Here is an 18,512-nt window from a genome sequence, read left to right as displayed (position 1 = left end):
AGACAAAGTGAGGGACAGAAACTGAAGGAGAGGCCGTCTGAAGACCTTCCCACCTGAGTATCCATCCCATGTGCAGTCACCAAAGGTAGATGCTGATGTGGAAGTCAGGAAGTGCATGCTGATAAGAACCTGATATGGATGTCTCCTCAGAGGTCTTCAAGAGTCTGACATATTCAGAGGCAGATGCTCACAACTAGCCATTGAACTGATCATGGGGTTCTCAATGGAGGAGTTAGAGTGAAGACTGAAGGAGCTGAAAGGATTTGCGGCACCATGAGGAGAGCAACAATACCAACCAACCACAGCTCCCAGGGTCTAAACCACCAGCCTGGGAGCACTTAGGGAGGGATCCAGGGCTTTAGTTGAATATGTAAGAGTGGAGGGCCCTGCTGGGCATAGGTGGAAGAAGAGAACCTTGACCTTATGAAGGCTGGACACCCCAGGGGGTGGGAATTTTGAGGGTGGGGAGGTGGGAGTGTGGGGGGGTAGATAGAAGTTACATCCGCAGAGAAGAAGGAGGAGGGGTGAGGGGATTGGGGGTTCCTGCGTGGGTGGGGGATGGGGTAAGGGAACAACATATGAAATGTAAATAAAACATCCAATAAAATAAATTTAAAAAAAGAAAGCCAGCCCCAATTAAATGTCATCATTATAAGAAAAAAAAAAGTAAAAAAAGAAACACAAGCCACATTTAAAAAGACAGAAGTTCTATGTTTTCCTTAGATTCTCTTGCAAACCCCCTCATAACCCAACAGCCTACCTGTCTCCCAGGGGGTCTGCCATAACCAGGAACACTGGTGAGACCCCCACGCCAATACCCACCCCAGCTGGGACCTCCACAGAGTCCAGCAGACCTGGGGTCCATCCCTCTCTGCATGAGCACCATCCTTCTGGTCTGTACCTGCACCTGAACCCATGGCAGATCATCAGGCCTGCCCCTACCCATACCCCACAGCCTGCCTGTCTCTCAGGAGGCCTGCCATAACCAAGGACACAAGGGCATAGGGACACAGGAGGCCTGCTCTAACCAGGGACACGGTAGGCCTCCCCTAACCAGAGACAGCACTGCCTGACTCCCAGAAGGCCTGTTCTAACTCAGGCCACATAGCTCTACCTGCCTCCAAGGAGGTCTGCTCCAGTTTGAGACACCCAAGCCAGTTAACACTAGAGATAAACAGATGGCAAAAGACAAGTACAAGAAGTGCAAGAGAAGCCAATATAATTTGACATTATCAGAACCCAGTTCTCCTACCACAGGAAGCCCTGGATATCCTAACACACTTGGAGAGCAAGATTTTGACACAAAATCCCATCTCGTGTAGATGCTAGGGTCCTTTAAAGAGGATATAAATAACTCCCTTAAAAAACTACAGGGAAAGACAGGAAAACAGGTGGAAGCCCTTAAAGAGGAAACAAATGAATTCCTTAAAGTTATACAGGAAAATACAACTAAACAGGTGAAGGCATTGAACAAAATGGTCCAAGGCTTAAAAATGGAAATAGGAGCAATAAAGAAATCACAAATGGAGGCAACCCGGAGATGGAAATCCTAGGAAAGAGATCAGGAGCTTGAGATACAAGCATCACCAACAGAATACATTGGTACCTAAATTCTCTTTTCTATCTCTAGATTTCAATTTGTGTTTGGGGGTGTGGTATAACCATGCCTTCATCACATTTGATGCCTCCTTGATCTGGTATCTCAGTAAATGCCACCATAGCTCAAATGATGTGAGAAGTCCTTGTAGATTATGTCCCTCTCTGTCTGTTCTTTTTCTAATCCTAACACCTTTTTTCTCTTTCTTCTCTTCTCTCCTCTCTTCTCCTCTCCCCTCCCCTCCCCTCCCCGCCCTTCCCCTCTCCTTCTCTTCTTCCAGATAGTTTCTCTGTATAGCAGCCCTGTCTGTCTTAGAACCTGCTTTGTGGACCAGGCTGGCCTTGAATTCTCAGAGATCCCACAGAGAACCATCTACCTCTGCCTCCAGAGTGTGCCACTATTAAGGGCATGTGTAACCACACCTGGCTAACTTGTTTCTACCTCCAAAATATGTCCTTACCTCTCTGTTAGGCCACCATCTCATCCACTTACTGTGAGCTCCCAGCATTTCATCACACTGGCCTGTGTAAGGTTTCTCTGCCTCTACTCAGCATCCTGGTTTGTTTGTTCTGCACACAGCAGCAGTATCGGTGTAAAAAGGTGCAGTCCCTGTACACTGCCATCTCCCGGAGTGGGGGAGAGGCTGAATGTATCCCTTGACTTTGAGACCTGTGTGTGATTCTTTTCTCTGCAGAGTCCATATGCACATTCAGTGCTTGCAGTGTTCTGGGAATATGCAAACTCTCTCCTACCTAGACACTTTGGATTGTCATTTTGCTGGGAATGTTTTTATCTCAAATCTTAAAAGACAGTCTAGACACCATTCAGGAAGATCATTTTTTTCACCTCTCATATATTGGATAACACAATTATTATTTACTTCTTATATGTATGTTTCATTCTTAGTGTTATCAAAAACATTTACTTGTTTAAACATAAGTATTTTTACATTGCTGTCTATCAATACATATAAGAATAAACTAACTCAACAAGAAGCAGAAATTTTATACTAAGTCACTGGAGCCTAGCATAATGTGTAGCCCGTAGGAGATCCCATAAGCATCTCAAACAGGATTAGAAAAAAACTCATTTAACTCATGTGAAAACTATTGTTATTTCATACATCTTTAACCTGTTAGTTGAGGCTGAAACACTTACCTATGGCGACACTGATCATAAAGCTAGTTTTCTACCTTAGATCCTTCCCAGTTCTCTGCAAAGAGAGCTTTAGGATTATTTTTTTTCCTAGACTGCATATCCAACCTTACAGCTTTCAGACTACTGATACATTTTTCTCTCCCTTTGGGTAAGACTGCAATCAAATATTTATTTATTATTCAGCCTGAAAGGAGTCATCACTGGCCTATTCATGTTTTAAATCACGTTTCTTTTTTACCTTCACAGCAAAGTAAGATGAAATGTGTTTCTTTAGCATAATGTTTTTCTTTTGTGACTTCTGAGTTTAGATAATGGTTGGCTCCGTGACTTGAATACAGAAATCTTCCTGGCGACGAACCAGGCAACTAAACACCGGGAGGACCTCGCACACCTTTCGCATCTTTCAAATCTGCCTGGAAAAAGATTCTGGTAGGAGCTGTTGTAATGGCAATTTCTAAAAAGGCATCAGAAATAGGCCTTCAGAAAGGAGGCAGGCTCCAGTGCCTGGAACTGCTGGATGCTGGAAGACGAGACACCAGGTGTCAGGAAGTTGAGCAGAAGGGAGCCATGCTGCAAACGGGTTCATGCGGCAAGGGTACCAGGAATACCGTCTCTTTTTCCAAATGTAAGGACATGTTTCACAGAGTTCACAAGAACTGACTGCACAGGCTTTGGGGATGAATGGATGGATAGATAGATAGATAGATAGATAGATAGATAGATAGATAGATGATAGAATGAACCTCTGTGTTACACAGAGGGTTAGGGAGGCATCCCAGTCAACGTGGCACTTTTTTTTTTACAAGCTGATGGCCATTGAGAGACAAGGAACAAAGGAAGGAAGTGGGCCTTTGTATTGTCGTTGGTACAGAATGCAGCTCTGACCATGTGTGCAGAACCCTGAGAGGCAGCGCAGCTCTGCCTTGGGTGCTAAGAGAAACAAAAGACACGCTTTGAGTTCTGCACCACACTATTAGCTCATTTCAATAAGCCTATAGCATTCAGGTTAGCAGAATCAATGATTCTAACTGAAACCAAAAATGTAGCACAAAAGAATAGAAATCTCACATGCTCAATCTAAAAGCCATTACTAGCTCTATAGCAATTTACAAAAGCTTTGTGTGCTACAAAACATTCTTAAATGGGAAAAGAATGACCAAGGACTGACACATTCTGAAATCATCCCCAATAATTTTGTGGCCTAGGCAACTTAAATCGCACTGATGAATTAGCATCATCCGGCATCTATGCTTAACAATACGGTTGCCCTACCACAATAACTACAGACAATCATTGAATAAATAAATATGTAAGACACAATGGAAAAAAGGGGCTAAATTTCTCTGCCTAAGCGTTGGTGACTTTTATTCTTTATTAGACAGCTCAGACTACTTATGCAATACCAGAAAAGACCGTCTGGGGGCAATATAGTAATTTTCTTTGCGTCCTGTAACTATGCCAGTTTCCTTGGTGACAAAAGATAACTGTGTCTTCCAAATGTGAAACCACATTTTAATATATGGAAGGGAAATGGCTGTATTTCATTTTAAGCTTACAATGCATAAATCACACAAGACAAATGCAAGTCAGATTTTCTCTCGAAAGGAACAAAAGTCTGGCTTCTTTGAGCAGGCGAAGCAGTTTTACCTACTTGGCACATTTGAAGGTATTTTACATTTAGGATTTGTCGCAGCCTCTGAGACAGATATCAAGAAATAAAGGAAATTGTTAATAGAAAAGTTTTTAAAAGGCAAACATGTGCTAAGCTTCAAATGCACTAGTGGAAACATTTTGTTTCTGTACCTTAAGTTAAAATGTAGAACTTATTTGTGTTCCTCTCTGAGTAAGAACATTTTCTGTAATAATTACGCGATAAAGCAATCAGATCAGGTGGACCTCCATTGTTTTCAGCGTTATTTTGTATTCACCTATTGCTCTGTAAAGGGAAAAAAAGTTTTTACTACCACTGAATCTTTTCCAAAGTTTGATGCGTGGCAGTCCTATTCCAAAGCTCCCTGTGTTGGCTGCATGTTAGGTCAAATCATGTCCTAAGGGTTTGCTTACTATTTAAGTGACGAATACTTAAAAATCTCTTCTTTTAGGGAATTGAAGTATATTTAACCAGGTAAGCTTATCTTTTTGCCCTTTTCACCTGCTTCTTTACCGACACTGTCTGATTCTTTTTAATGTCTCCATCTATTTCCCATCAGCAGATGCTATTTAAAATGATCACAATGATAGAAAGCCGAGGTCAGCCTTGCTGTCAAAGTGCAGGGATGGATATTTATAAAATTATCTGTCTAAACGTTTCAGGTGGCAACATAGGAGTGGGAACGTTGAGGAAACCTGCAGACAGCTTTGCCCAATTCCTGGCTGTATCACCACCGGAAAATCGCCTTAGCAATTCTTACTGGAAAGAGGGAAACAAAGGAAAAATTACAGCTCTTCCAACTGTGAGCATCTTTCTGGACTAGGCAGTTCAGTTTTTAAGTGTTTGGAGACTGGAAACAGCAGGAAAGGGATGACGAGAGGCCAACTAAGGCACTCAGTTCTAGGAAGCAATAGGAATCCTGGGTGAGCTGTTGCACAGTATCCTGGCTACAGATACCCCACAATGCACTGCACATTTAAAGTGCAAGAAGATAGATTTTGAGCCAAGTGTAGTGACTCGCACCTGCTTGCAACTCCTGAACTTGGAAGACAGTGTAGAAAACCTGTCTCAATTCCAGGCCAGACAGCTCCCGATAGGACTCCAGTTCAAAGAGCAAAACAAAGTTTTAAAACCGATTTTTAGAATCCTTCATCATAAGAATCATGACCGTTTGAGGAAGATGGTTATTTTTATTCTTTAACCATTATACAATATTCACATACATGGCACCCTAGGAGTGTGTACACTTTTCACATTTGTATATATTAGTTAAAAATAAATTTAATAAAACTATTAAAGACATCATAAGATTTTTCAGAAATTAAAACGGTGTTTTCCTTTATGAATGCCTAGAATGCTCCAGAACACTGTTTAGATTAGGCCTCTTCTCTAATGGCAAGGCTGGCTTATCTTATAGAAATACGGCCACAGAACTACAACAGAAATCAGAATGCCATTTCTACACTAAAAAGAGAAAAGAGCTACACAGATATGTTGTCCAGAGTGTCTGGGAAGTCCACAGGCTCCAGTATGCAGGAGTGACACTTGCTATTTGTCCCTTTTCCCAGAACTCTCTCACCCTGTGACCACATTAGCTTAGGCTTGGTATAGAATAAGAGAGCGGGGAAGCTGTGCATGAATGAGGTCACGTGCATCCGATGTACTACAAGAGAGCTCCTTTCCCATTGCCCAAATATCCTGAAGGAATTCTATCTCCCCTGACTTCACGCTGAACCCTTGTGTGTGAACTCACCTCCATATTTTCATAGATCACTAACTCTAGCATTAAAGGGAGTAATATTTGCTATCAACAAATAATTAGCAAATGTATTAATTAGAACTCGGGCTCATGGATTTACATTTCTGTTGTCAGTATTCTACATTATGTATGTATTTAACCTTCACACAGAACACTAGAAGCACACATACCGATTACAGTTTCATTATAGCTGTCTTCTCGGAAGCTGATGTTGGTTTAATTGCCTGGAGAAAAATTCCATTATGTTTAGGGAGGTAGGGCATTGAGGATGCAGTCAGGATTAGAGATAGTCATTAGGACGATAGCCCTATGCTTGTTTGTGAATAACTTCCATAAACAGGACTGACTAAGCTGCAGAAATGTTCCAGTGGTTCTTACCACTTGTTGCTCTTGCAGAGGGCCAAGATCAGGCTCCAACACCCATATACTGACACACAACCATCTGTAGCTCCAGTTTCAGGGGATCCAATGCCCTCTTCTGACCTCTGTGGGCAACGTCCACATATGGTACACACACACACACACAGAGAGAGAGAGAGAGAGAGAGAGAGAGAGAGAGAGAGAGAGAGAGAGGCTCACACCACATGTTCTATGTATCTTAGGCCTTCCAGCAAGAAGATTATCCCATAGGTAATCCCTCAATCTTGATCTTGATCTCTGAGCCATAATTAATTTTATAACTTTCCCAGTCTACAGTGTTAACAGCAACAGAAAGCACACTAAAATATTCTCAGTTCAGTTCATTATATCTGTCAGTTGACAACATTCATTCTGAACAGATAATATATGGAAATTAACAAAATGCCTGTGAACTAATCACTTTTTTTGTGATAGAGTCAACTCTTACATCATGTTCTCCCAAATCAGAGGTTTTGATGTTAGTATCATTTGTGAATTTACTTTTCTATGGCTGCAATAAAACAACATGACAAAGGCAACTTATAGAAGGAGGGATTTATTCAGGCTTACAGTTCCCGAGTCTATCACCATAATGGTTGGGAAATGCAACAGCAAACACTCACTCTGGCTAAAGCAGCAAGCTGAGAGCTGCTATCTTCAACCACAAACAGGAAGCAGAGAGTGAACTGGGAATGGAGCATGGCTTCTCAAACGTCAAGCTCAACCAGCCCCTACCTCACTCCACCCCGCCCCCACAGTGACTTGCTTCATCCAGCAAAGCCACGCCTCTTAAATCTATCCAAACAGCACCACCAATTAAGGATCAAGTATTCGAATGCCTGAGCCTATGGGGAACATGTCGTTCAAGCCACCACACTATCATCGGGTACCATTACTTCAAATGATGGTGTTAGCCATTAATAACACTTGTTGAGAGTCCATGGGCCATTGTGTGGGTTTCTCAGAGACAGTCTCAGGGCCTGTCTTCCTAAAGTTGAGAGTAGTATGATAAAATTGCCACATTTGACTAGAAAAAAAAATAAGCCACAATTAATGCATTGTTTTCTTCCTATTTAGGAGAATAATTTAAGATCAATCTTAAGAATTAATGAGCCTTCAAGATTATCTGACAAATCTTTTGTGGAATAATGTTGGAAATGAATTAATGGGTAAAATGCTTTTGAGAAAATAAAATTACCATCAACAGCATCAATTATTTTGAATTCATGTGCTTTAAAATCATATGCACTTGTAAACCAATTAGTTTTTTTCTGTAGCAAACACACATTTGAAATAATAATACTGACACTATTGTGAGATGATTAGATAAGTTTTCATGGTTATTAGTCATTTTCTCCTTGAACATCATTCCCATTTGCTTAATGCTGATTCTCTATGATTTCCACTTATAGAAAACCAGACTTAACATGAACACAGGATGCGTTTTAAAGTGGGCCCAAGTAGGTATTGGCTAAGTAATACATCAACTCATTTTACAAACTCTTGGGAGCAGACTTTTATTCACATTCTTCCTACCGATGACATAAATCTCTCAGGTCTACTGAAGGACCAGACGCTCAGTGAAAGTCTCTTACAAGGTCTGCTCCACAGCCTGCGGTCTCGGACATAAAAACACTGGAGAAGAACACTTTTTACGGTTGAAACCATAGTGTAGCTTTATTACAACTTCCAAAGGCATTACTCCTTTTCACTCTGGGATTACATTAGCTGACTCATCTGGTACTATCAAAGCCCTTACATAAATGAGATTAACTCCAATCCAGTAATTGTGTCAACATTTCCAAATGTAAAAAAGAAATAAGGGATCTATGCACATTTGCTAAGTTCTGGGCTCTCTTTATACTCTTTTCAGAGTTCATTGATTCACAAGGGATCTGTAGGTACGAGACAGGGAAACAAAGGTCCCCCAAAATGGAGGGTCAACGATTACAAGCCAGCGAGTTATCATAGTTGCTTGCTTTCACTTTGCTTTCCATTGATGATTCACTCTTGAGAAACGTCCACATCCCTCATATTTTCACCTTTTAAATCAAAGTGTTCAGGAATCTGGACGATGGCAGCAATCTATTGCATTTACTGGAAAGCAACTTACCACCCATTTACCACCCGTGTGTCATATGTCCATACAATTTATACCACAGCAAAGCAGAGTGGCTGGCCTTAGAGCAGTCAGGAGTAAAGTAGACTCAAGCAATCGCTTCACACAATCAAAAATTTCTAAACGAACTTTAATTCGATTCCACAAAGATGAATGTATCGGAAGACGGTTATATGTGAGGGCTATCTCCTTATAAATTCATACTTGACATCCTATAAGTCAAATAAATTTATATCTGCCATCAAATATACGATAGCTGATCAGTGATTTCATGTAGGTTATGCTTCAACTGGACAAAAATAAGGCTCTGACAAGCTTCCTGCCTGAAGGCACAAATCACCTTACATTACGTTTTCATCAAAACCGCCAACTACAATCACAGGTGTAAAGAATCTTCCAGCCTCATAAAAAAGTTACAGACATCAGAGATTTCTCTCTGCTGGGTGACTCCTGATTTTGTGATTTACAGTGAATAAAGGGATAACTCATGACTTTTTACTCTAAGAACCAAGTCTAAATTTATGACATTTCTCACAGTTAATCTGTGTGATTTGTGTGTGAAGACAGCCGTGGGTGCATCTAACTAAAAGTAACAGTTAGAAAGTCCATGAAAGACTCCACTCAAATCCCTGGAAGCTTTGAAGGAAGGGAACAAGACGTTTTTGAATAAAGTATTGCATAATGTTGAACCTAACCAAAAACTAATAATGCCACAACAGTGGTGTATCTGATTGTTTAAATTCCCATGAGAAGACACAGTGAGCGAATGCTGTATTTGCCATTCTTCTGGTCCTCATTTTATTTCTACCTACTCCTTTTGAGTGTGAGCATCCTCTGAACTACTTAACACTTCACTTAAATTTTTAAATATTTTCATCCTAAAGTGACTTTTTAAAGTTCAGTTAATGTGCTTTATTATTTCTCAAGTTTGCGTGTCTCGATATTTTTTCATCTACTCCTGGAGTGTTCACAGATAAGGCATCTTAGCAGCAGGCCTAATTGGAAATAAATGAGCTCACAGTCTTATCTCTTGTTGCCTTTGTATTTCGGTTAGCTGCCAGGATGTTCTATATACTGCCACTGCTAACCAGTTTAGTAGGCTTACCTCACTGAGTAGGGAATAAATCACTGCTGATCTAACTAAATAAGTCTGCCTCTGAATATAGGATTTGTTACATGAACACACACACACACACCTTATGAAATTTAAGTACAGAGTATATCTGCACGCTGACAAAACAGAGTTACTCTTTGGTGAGTTTGCTGACATTTTGTTCTTCACATTGGCATGAAGAGACTTCTGCGTATCTTTACACATCTTAAAATACCAGAAGGAAATGGTAGTATTTTAAAGAATAAAAAACCGATCAGCCAGATGAGTATGACCTTTTGTTGTGAAACCTAAGTACTACAGTTGAAGGGTAAATAAATGCCACCCTTGTCTTCTGAACTCTGGACTGTCGAGCATAACATTGGCCTACTAAGGAAACAGTCACCTTCTGCATGTTGGCCTAGGAAGCTATTCTGCCTCAACCTAAGAGCAGATAACGGTATCTTAGGGGTAATCAGCAAGGTCTTTTAAAACATAAATCCAAAGAACAGCAAAAAACTGACAAGAGCTTTTCCGGTGCCACAGACATGGCTCATGCCTGTCACAAAAACTCCGCGGAAAATAGAAAAGGAGAAAACATTGAGTGAAGCCGAAAATGTAAAGAAACCTGACTTCTCTGGACTTTGCTTCAGGGAAAGTGTAAATAAAACTACTGCAGAAAACGTATCTGAGGTCATTTCTACAGCAGTGGGTGGATGGCTCTTTTGTAAGCAGAGAAAGAGGAAAGTATCAGGATAATTAGGATCTTGGATTTCCTGTCAAAAATGTAAACTAGCATAGATAAAATGAGAGTGAGGGATGGGGTTGGTAATGGAGGAACAAGATCCTAAAGGCATTCTGAAGGCAACTTTAAGCTGGAGACCACATGAGAGCAGCAGTTAAAGGACTCAGATTTCCCTCCTACTGCTGTTCTGTGTTTTGTTACTGTTGCTGTTTCTTTTCCCATCATGCTCCCTTCTGAAGGATGCTGAGTTGCAGGCCCAGAGCTTAATGAGAATATCCTGCTAAAGTGAGTGGATGGTTGAGGTATGCAGCCCTCTGTAGCAGGATATTTATTCTGCTACATTGTAATTGCAGTGGTGCCCAGTGATTGGGCAATAGGAGAGGAAGTGGAGCTGGGAGAAGGAAAGAGGAAGGGGAGGAGAGAAGAAGAGGAGGATGAGAAGGAGACTAGTGACCATGGAGGAAGATGGATGGGTTGAAAGAAGTTCTGGGTAGCAATTTCAATCAAAAAGTTAGATATTGGGTAACAATTCTAATTGTGTTAACATCTTGTTAATTGAGCATTTCCAAATATATAAATCCATTGGATAATCTTTAAGCATTAAGAGTCTTTATTCTATTGGGTACCAAGTATGGCGGATATTGTCAGGGGCTCAGCCGAGCTTTGCTGGGGCAGCATGGTAGGTTGCCAGAGCCAGCTGCTATGCTGGCGTTTCATGGGTCTAGCTGTGGCATGTATGACTCTTGGCCACTTCTAGTGCAGAACATGGCAGTGGGAGCTAAGCAGAGCTGCCCCACAGCTTAGATAGTGGGGCTTTTCTAAATATTACTCATTTCAGCCCTCTACTTTATTTACTTACTTATCAGTCATATACACTTTTATTTTTTAACCTTATTTTCTCTCAAACCACAAGCTTCACTGCCTTAGTTTTATTATTGTGAAGAGACACTATGGCCAAGTCAGCTTATAAAGGAAGGCATTTATATGGGGGTTTGTTTACAGTTTCAGAGAGTTAGTCCGTGATTGTCATGCTGGAGGAGTATGGTGGCCAGCAGACAGGCAGGCAGGCAGGCAGGCAGACAGCAAGCAAGCAGGGAGCAAGCAAGCAGACAGGCAGACTGGCATGGTATCTGAGCAGTAGCTGAGATCTTACACCCTGATCTACAGGCAGTAGGCAGATAGAAAAACACTGGGCCTGGTGTGGGTTTTTGAAACTTCAAAGTCCTCATCAGTGACACACCTCCTCCAACAAAGTCACATCTCATAATCCCTCAAAACCAGTTCTATCAACTGGGGACCAAGCATTCAAACACATGAGCCTATGGAGACTGTCATGGTTTGTATACGCTCAGCCCAGGGAGTGCCACTGTTAGAAGGTATGGCCTTGTTGAAGTAGGTGTGTCACTGTGCGTATGGGCTGTAAGACCCTCATCCTAGCTACCTGGAAGCCAGTATTCTGCTAACAGCCTTCAGGTGAAGATGTAGAACCCTCAGCTCCTCCTGCTCCATGTCTGCCCAGATGCTGCCATGTTCCCACCTTGGTGATAATGGACTGAACCTCTGAACCTGTGAGCCAGCCCCAATTAAATGTTGTCCTTATAAGAGTTGTCTTGGTCATGGTATCTGTTCACAGCAGTAAAACCCTAAGACAGAAGTCATTCTCATTCAGAACACCACGTTCACAGACTTGGATTACATAATGACAATCACATTGTGCTTCCTGTTAGGGCTTTTCTAAATCTAAAAATTTGGGGATGGGGTGGTAAAATTCAGAACTGGCAAATGACTGGCATTACATCATCACGGAAAATCAAAGTGATTCTCTCTCCTCACCTCTCCTCACAGAAAGACTGGTCTTTCCCAAATACTATCACAACTAGAACACATAAATCCACAGAAGGTAGCAAAGAGGAGAAAGTAGAGAACACATGAGAAGCACCTTAGCAAAAAAATATAGCAAGCTGAGTAATACATGCCATACAGTAGAACTGGAATTTAATATAACCTGATTAACAGTCTCCTGATTAACAGTTTCCAAAGATGGAAACAATGAAATAGAGAAATCACCCACCCACAGTAATAAGACGAAATGCAGTAAGAAATTAATAGAAGTAACAAAAACTTATGGGGCACCAGCATGTGTTATAGGTATAGATTTAGAAGATAGGACTAAAGGACTGTCCTGGAAACAAACAAACATGAAGAGACAGATAATAGCTCAGCAGTCAAAGGAACTGGGCACTGAGCCTGAGTTTGATCACTGGGACCCACTGTAGAGGGAGACAACTAACTCCTGAAAGTTGTTCTTTGACCCTCTCAAGTATGTCATGTCCATACCATACACAAATGGGCCCCCATCCCCTGCCACACACATACACACACTAAGATCATCATTATTATCATCAATTTACAGGACCAGCAAAATGGCCCAGCAGATGCAAGCACTGACAGTCTGAGTTCTATTCCTGGAGCCCAAGTACAGGTAGAAGTGGAGAACAAACTCCTAAAAGTTGTACTTTGGGCTCTAGATAGATGTGTTGGCAAATGCATGCCCTCCCCACATATACACACACAGATGAATGTAAAAATGAACAGGAACAGAAAGATCAAAATCCAGCCAATAGGAAAAAGAAGGGGGGAAATTTGGGAGAAAAACATTTCAAGAAGTGTTGAACAACAGCCTGGTGTGATGGAGAAGGTCTGCTATCCCAACATTCTAGAAGTTGATGCAGGAGGATCATAAGTTACACTGAGATTCAATCTCAAAATAAATAACTAAATAACTATCATAATAAGAAAATAAGCATCATTACACATGTTAAACCAATAGTGACTGCTGTACATTATATATATTAAGAATAACCTTCAAGGTTACAGAATATTTATGCTCTACAATGAAAAATGCTGAAGTATAATTTTGATAAAAATAAAAGGAAAATATACTAAATAACAAGATAAGGCAGAAGGTATGACCCCCCGCAAAGCTGCCTGCTCACGCTTACTGAGCTGCGACATTCATCTTCTGCCTTCTGGAGTTTGAGCATTTGTTTCTCAGGCCTTTGACCCCACATAGAACCACATCCCTGACTTTCCTGGTCTGTGCTTAAATATCTGTGAAATTTGTGAGTAGTGTAATGTGATTTGAAGACTGAGATTCTCATATGTCTATGATTAACTTCCCCTCTTCAGTTAAACCATATGAAGTTGCGAATTTTTTTAGGTCGCAATGGCTATAAATCAGCAGCCGTGTTTAATATAGATCAAGAGAAAGGAGGAAGTGGGGATAATCATGGCATGAGTGGCTACTGGGAAGACTTGTCGAAGACGCTATGGGATAAACCAGGCTAGACTCCATTCTCTCAAGATTCACTGAGAAACATCAATGTGTATAGATTTGAGTTCCTATGACTATTTCAAGATTAAAGACAACACATTTAACAACTTGGACCATCAATCCTGCTTCCTTAGAGGGTCAGCTGCTTCTAGGGCTATGGGATACCTACATCTGTTACTAGGTCAGTGAGTTTTTCATTACAATGTTTAAATGAACAATTAAAGTGTCATCGTTACTGGAACACTTCTCAGAGATCAGGATGTAATCAACATAAGGCAAATTAGGAAAAAGAACCTCAAGACCATTCATGGTTAGCATTGTGCTTTCTGGTTTCTTTCCATTCTCTCCTGTCGTCGACACTCTGAACAATGATTCTTGCAAAACCAAAGTTCTATCCAGTGTATTTACAAAGAACTTATTTTGAACCAAGTTAACTGGGATTTCCTCTTATAACTCAACTTTTTGGAGCTATTGGCAAGCTCTTCCTGCCAACACCCTCATTATCTTTGATACCACAGCTCGCAACGTTAGGCACGCTTCATGGAGTTTCCTTTCACCCAGCAGGTACTGTCAGTATTGACTGATATAATGAAACAGTCATTGAGCATCCTAAAGATGAAGCAGAAAGTGTAAAGGCAAAATTATCTTTTCATTTGTTATACCAACTATATTGTTTTCTTAAATAAATGGAAAGCCAGGAAAAACAGAAAACACGCAAGAAGATGCTGGTTAATAGGTAAAAGAGTGGAACTAAGGGTGGTGGGCTGAGGAGAGGAGAAACACAGGATCCTTACTGAATTAAGGTATTTCCAGCTCATTTTTGAACCTGCACGTATTAAATGAAAATGTCAGCCTGCAGCAATAAAAAAGATGCAATCTTTGTTCAAAGGGATTTGATAACCATGAAGGTCGGAGAATGACACCCATTTTACTTATCTTCAGCGTACTGCGTGAAACGTCAGCTTCCGTAGGATCTTTACCTTGACAGTAAAGCGTTTCTTCTTTGGTAGGCTCCATACCGTGCCAGTTGAATGAATGAAGGCACGCAAGGGTCTTAAGGAGGTCACCAACACATATGCTTTAAGAATCACAGATAGCTCTTCTGCTCTGAAGATTGCTTCGCGTGGAGCAACGACTGTAGTCTGATTCCTACAAAAAAAAAGTATCATAACGCTGCGTTTATTGAGTATGTAATGGGTGAATGATAAATTCCTCCCAATCCCCTTGGAGCCCAGCCTTAGTCAGTGGGTTTCCTGAAACAATTGCAACTGTGGATTTTCCTCTCGCCACCAGGGGGTGCACGGGCACAGACACAATCAATGAGTAGAGTTCTTCATACTGGAAGACTGAATCAAATGATTTTCCCCCAAAGGAAAACAGTACTTACAATAATGTTTAACCATTTCTCAAAATTAATTAGTCACATTCTCCGTGATCTCGGATTCACGGGACTGTTTGAGAAGAAGTGAATTCGTGAATTTGGGTGAGAAAGTCTCCTCCTCCTCTGCTTTCTTAGGTGCTCTCTTATGTTTGTACAGACATTGAGTTATTTAACAGCAGACAGGCCATCAAGAATATGCTTGAATACTTCCCTGACTACTTCACATCTATATAACAAACACCTCTCATTCTTGATCATTAAAGGACAACTTAAAGGCCAAATGTAAAGAAAGCAATAAACAATACTTGTTTCTTGTTTTGGAATGAAGCAAACATACTTCCGTCACAAATCGTACCAAAATATAAAATTATATGTATTTCTGTACTATGTCTATATGTCAAGAATCTAATCCTGATCAATAATAATGTGGCTTGTGCTTATGAAAACTATGGAAGTTAAAACATTATGAAGAAGCTACATATGGTTTCTCAGTAAGCACTATTAAATGCTGAAACTATCTAGCAATTATACAAGTAGACAAAGCAAACTCTTTTATGTCTTGAATGGCATGATTGAAATATCTATTTTCTCCCTGTGATCTATACACATTCTAAAATCCTTTACCTGGAATCTGTAGAATCCAGGAAAGAAGGGAGGGACCATTGCTGAGGAGAGGAAAGAAAGAACTTATGGGAGGAGAAGATGGTAAAACGTGGGGTGGGTGATATGAAAGAGAAAGGGGAAACTCGTGGAGGGAGGTTTAGGTGGGAAGAGGTATGGGAGGGAAGGGCAGAGGAAGAGGCTGGAGAGGGATAACCAACACTAACGATGTTCAAAATAAGCCATATGGAAAACTCACTGCTTTATAAACTTCATATATGTGTACATTTTCCATATAAGAGTTTCATCAGGACTAGACAGGGTTCTCCTCCCTGATACTCCTCCCAGAAATCATAGATTACAAAGTAAAAGCCCAGTGCACCATGGGATGCCTCCCTAAAGTAGTCAGTCAGGAGTGTCTCAGAGATAACACAGGCTATTGTTGTTGTACTTGGTTGACTACCAGGACCTGATGGTAAGATTCTGTTGCTAAAGACATTACTAGCTTTGGTCACAGGACATGGAGGAATCAAGTTAGTACTGACTGGGAAGCTTCCTTCCCTGCTGGCCAGCTTTTGTAGTACTGGAAAGTGGTATATGTCGGTTCCTGGGGCAGGAGAACGTCATCAACTGTCCTACCCAGTAGAGAACCCTGTGAACTACAATAATGACCTGGGTGGTAAACGTGCCCATAGGTGCAATAGTGGTATAAATGTTATCCATAGGCAACAGCCTTTCACTTGGACCTATGTATGGCATGCTCCATAGGAGGAAATGGATATCTACTACTGAGAATCTGCCCAGGAATCTGCTCGGAGCGCTCACAGGCTCAGGGATTAAACCTGCTAATATTCTGTTAAATGGAAGGAGTATCAAACTGCTCTCTAAACTCCTATCCTGTATCCATAGATTAGTGAAGGTCTTGGATCTCATCAGAGAAGTCTCGTTCTACAGTGGACAACTTGTCACAGTGCAGAAGGGTCAGCGGGGTGTTCAGGACATCTTTATTATGCCTACCCACTGGAAGAGGAAGGTGAAGGACTGTAAGAGCTGGAGGTTAGAGTGGACCAGGATGAAACTGTTGCATTCATGACCTCCCAGCAGCTGGTTCTGCATCACTAGAGCCTCGTAAGACCAAGCCATTCAACCATCCACCCTGAGGCAGGGAGGATCTGACAAACCCTACTCCTATCTGGGACTGTGTAAGGGTATTCTGGGTCATGGCTGGACAGTTGCCTAGAACCCAAGACTCTGGGTGAAAACCAGCAGGAGTTCGGTGCGCCCCAAGAACCCAGGGTCCTGAAAAGCAGTCCAGTCTCCATAGAATTACATTGTTCAGTCAAGTAGGCCAGACTGTTGGCCTCAGGCCTTAGGGATTTACATACTAATGAAGGCCAGAGGGCAGAGCAAAGTAAGCATGCCTCCCCAGATCCTCCCCCTTTCTCCCTCCCTATATAACTCGGGACTGCCTTAAGTTTTACGGGCAGTACGCCCTGATCCATCTACCATGTGCCATGACAATAAACCTTTCTGGAACCAAGGACTTCCTCGTGTCATTGGGGCCTGCCGCTGCCAAAGCCTCCAGGCTGCTGGAACCACAGACGTCCTCCTACATGTGGGACCCGCCGCAGTGTGGAAAGCCACTGGGACTCCACAGCTGCGGCCCCCTATATTTTTCCCCACACCCCTATCCGAGCCATTGATAGCTGATGACTTATAGGAAGAGAGTCTGTTTCCTTTAAGAATTTGACCACTGGTAAGTTGATACTGTTGGGGGTGGGTGACTGATGGATCTCAGAGGTGTTAGGAGGAGGAAGTAGAGACTAAGATCAAAATACGTTATACAAAATTCTCAAAGATTAGTACAAATATTATATTTAAAAGATCCTTCCCTGGAAATACCTTGAACAACTTGATACCCTTTCTTAGATTGCAGGAGCCATAAAAATTTAATAGCTAAGAAAAATCCATTCAGCCATATTCAAAGACTAAAGCAATGTCACGCGGATATAAAATAGAAGTTAAAACTTTATAGTTTTACATTGTCAAGGTTCTAAATTCAATTTACATTAATGTAACTTACTAGCTAAGAGTCTAATTTACCCAAATGTTTATTCTGCAGCAGAAATTTGAATTAGCCTAAAAGAAAGTCAATGATGACATTCCTTCTGAAGCCACAGTCACTGAGCATTCTTTTGAATGGGGTCTAGCGATTCACCAAGTCACAACCTCCCACCCTGCCCCATCCCAAGGCTCAAGCACTGAGATCGGAGTTCTAGTTTTTTTCTTGCTGCCTATAATATGTGTTGGATAGAACATCCCACACGATTGTCTTACAACTGTTTCCGTTGCCAGTCCCAAGGTCTCCAAATACGTGGCTTTTCTGCCTTTGAGAGATGACTGGAAACACTCGGCTGTGACTGTGTCCCCTGATCCAGGCACACAGAGGAACTCACTGGAAGTCGCAGTTCTGAAAAGAGCCACAAGCAAAAGACAGTCATTGTTGGTTTCTCCCGGAGTTGCTTCTAAATCAGAGCATGCTGTGTCAAAACTACAGGATCCATCCCTCCATTCTGAAGTCAGATTACATCTGCAGAAGTAAGAATGCATGATCAAAGAGGAGTTTTGGGGGGTTATCTGTTTGTTTGCGACCCCCACTCCCAGCCCCACCCCCACCAG

General features: G+C 41.5%; 1 protein-coding gene across 1 annotated transcript in view; it reads right to left on the bottom strand.

Moving 5' to 3' along the window:
• Positions 1-18,512, bottom strand: part of Cped1 (cadherin like and PC-esterase domain containing 1) — a 255,612-nt gene that overhangs the window by 138,290 nt on the left and 98,810 nt on the right. The window contains exons 5-6 of the mRNA XM_028762605.1: positions 18,171-18,303; positions 14,833-15,001 (exon numbers count right to left, since the gene is read on the bottom strand). Coding sequence (XP_028618438.1) covers positions 14,833-15,001; positions 18,171-18,303 — 302 coding nt within the window. The remainder of the gene's footprint in view (positions 1-14,832; positions 15,002-18,170; positions 18,304-18,512) is intronic.

Source organism: Grammomys surdaster, unplaced genomic scaffold (genome assembly GCF_004785775.1).
Source record: "Grammomys surdaster isolate TR1022 unplaced genomic scaffold, NIH_TR_1.0 134, whole genome shotgun sequence".
Classification (NCBI taxonomy): Eukaryota; Metazoa; Chordata; class Mammalia; order Rodentia; family Muridae; genus Grammomys; species Grammomys surdaster.
This window is presented reverse-complemented; position numbering and strand designations above follow the sequence as displayed.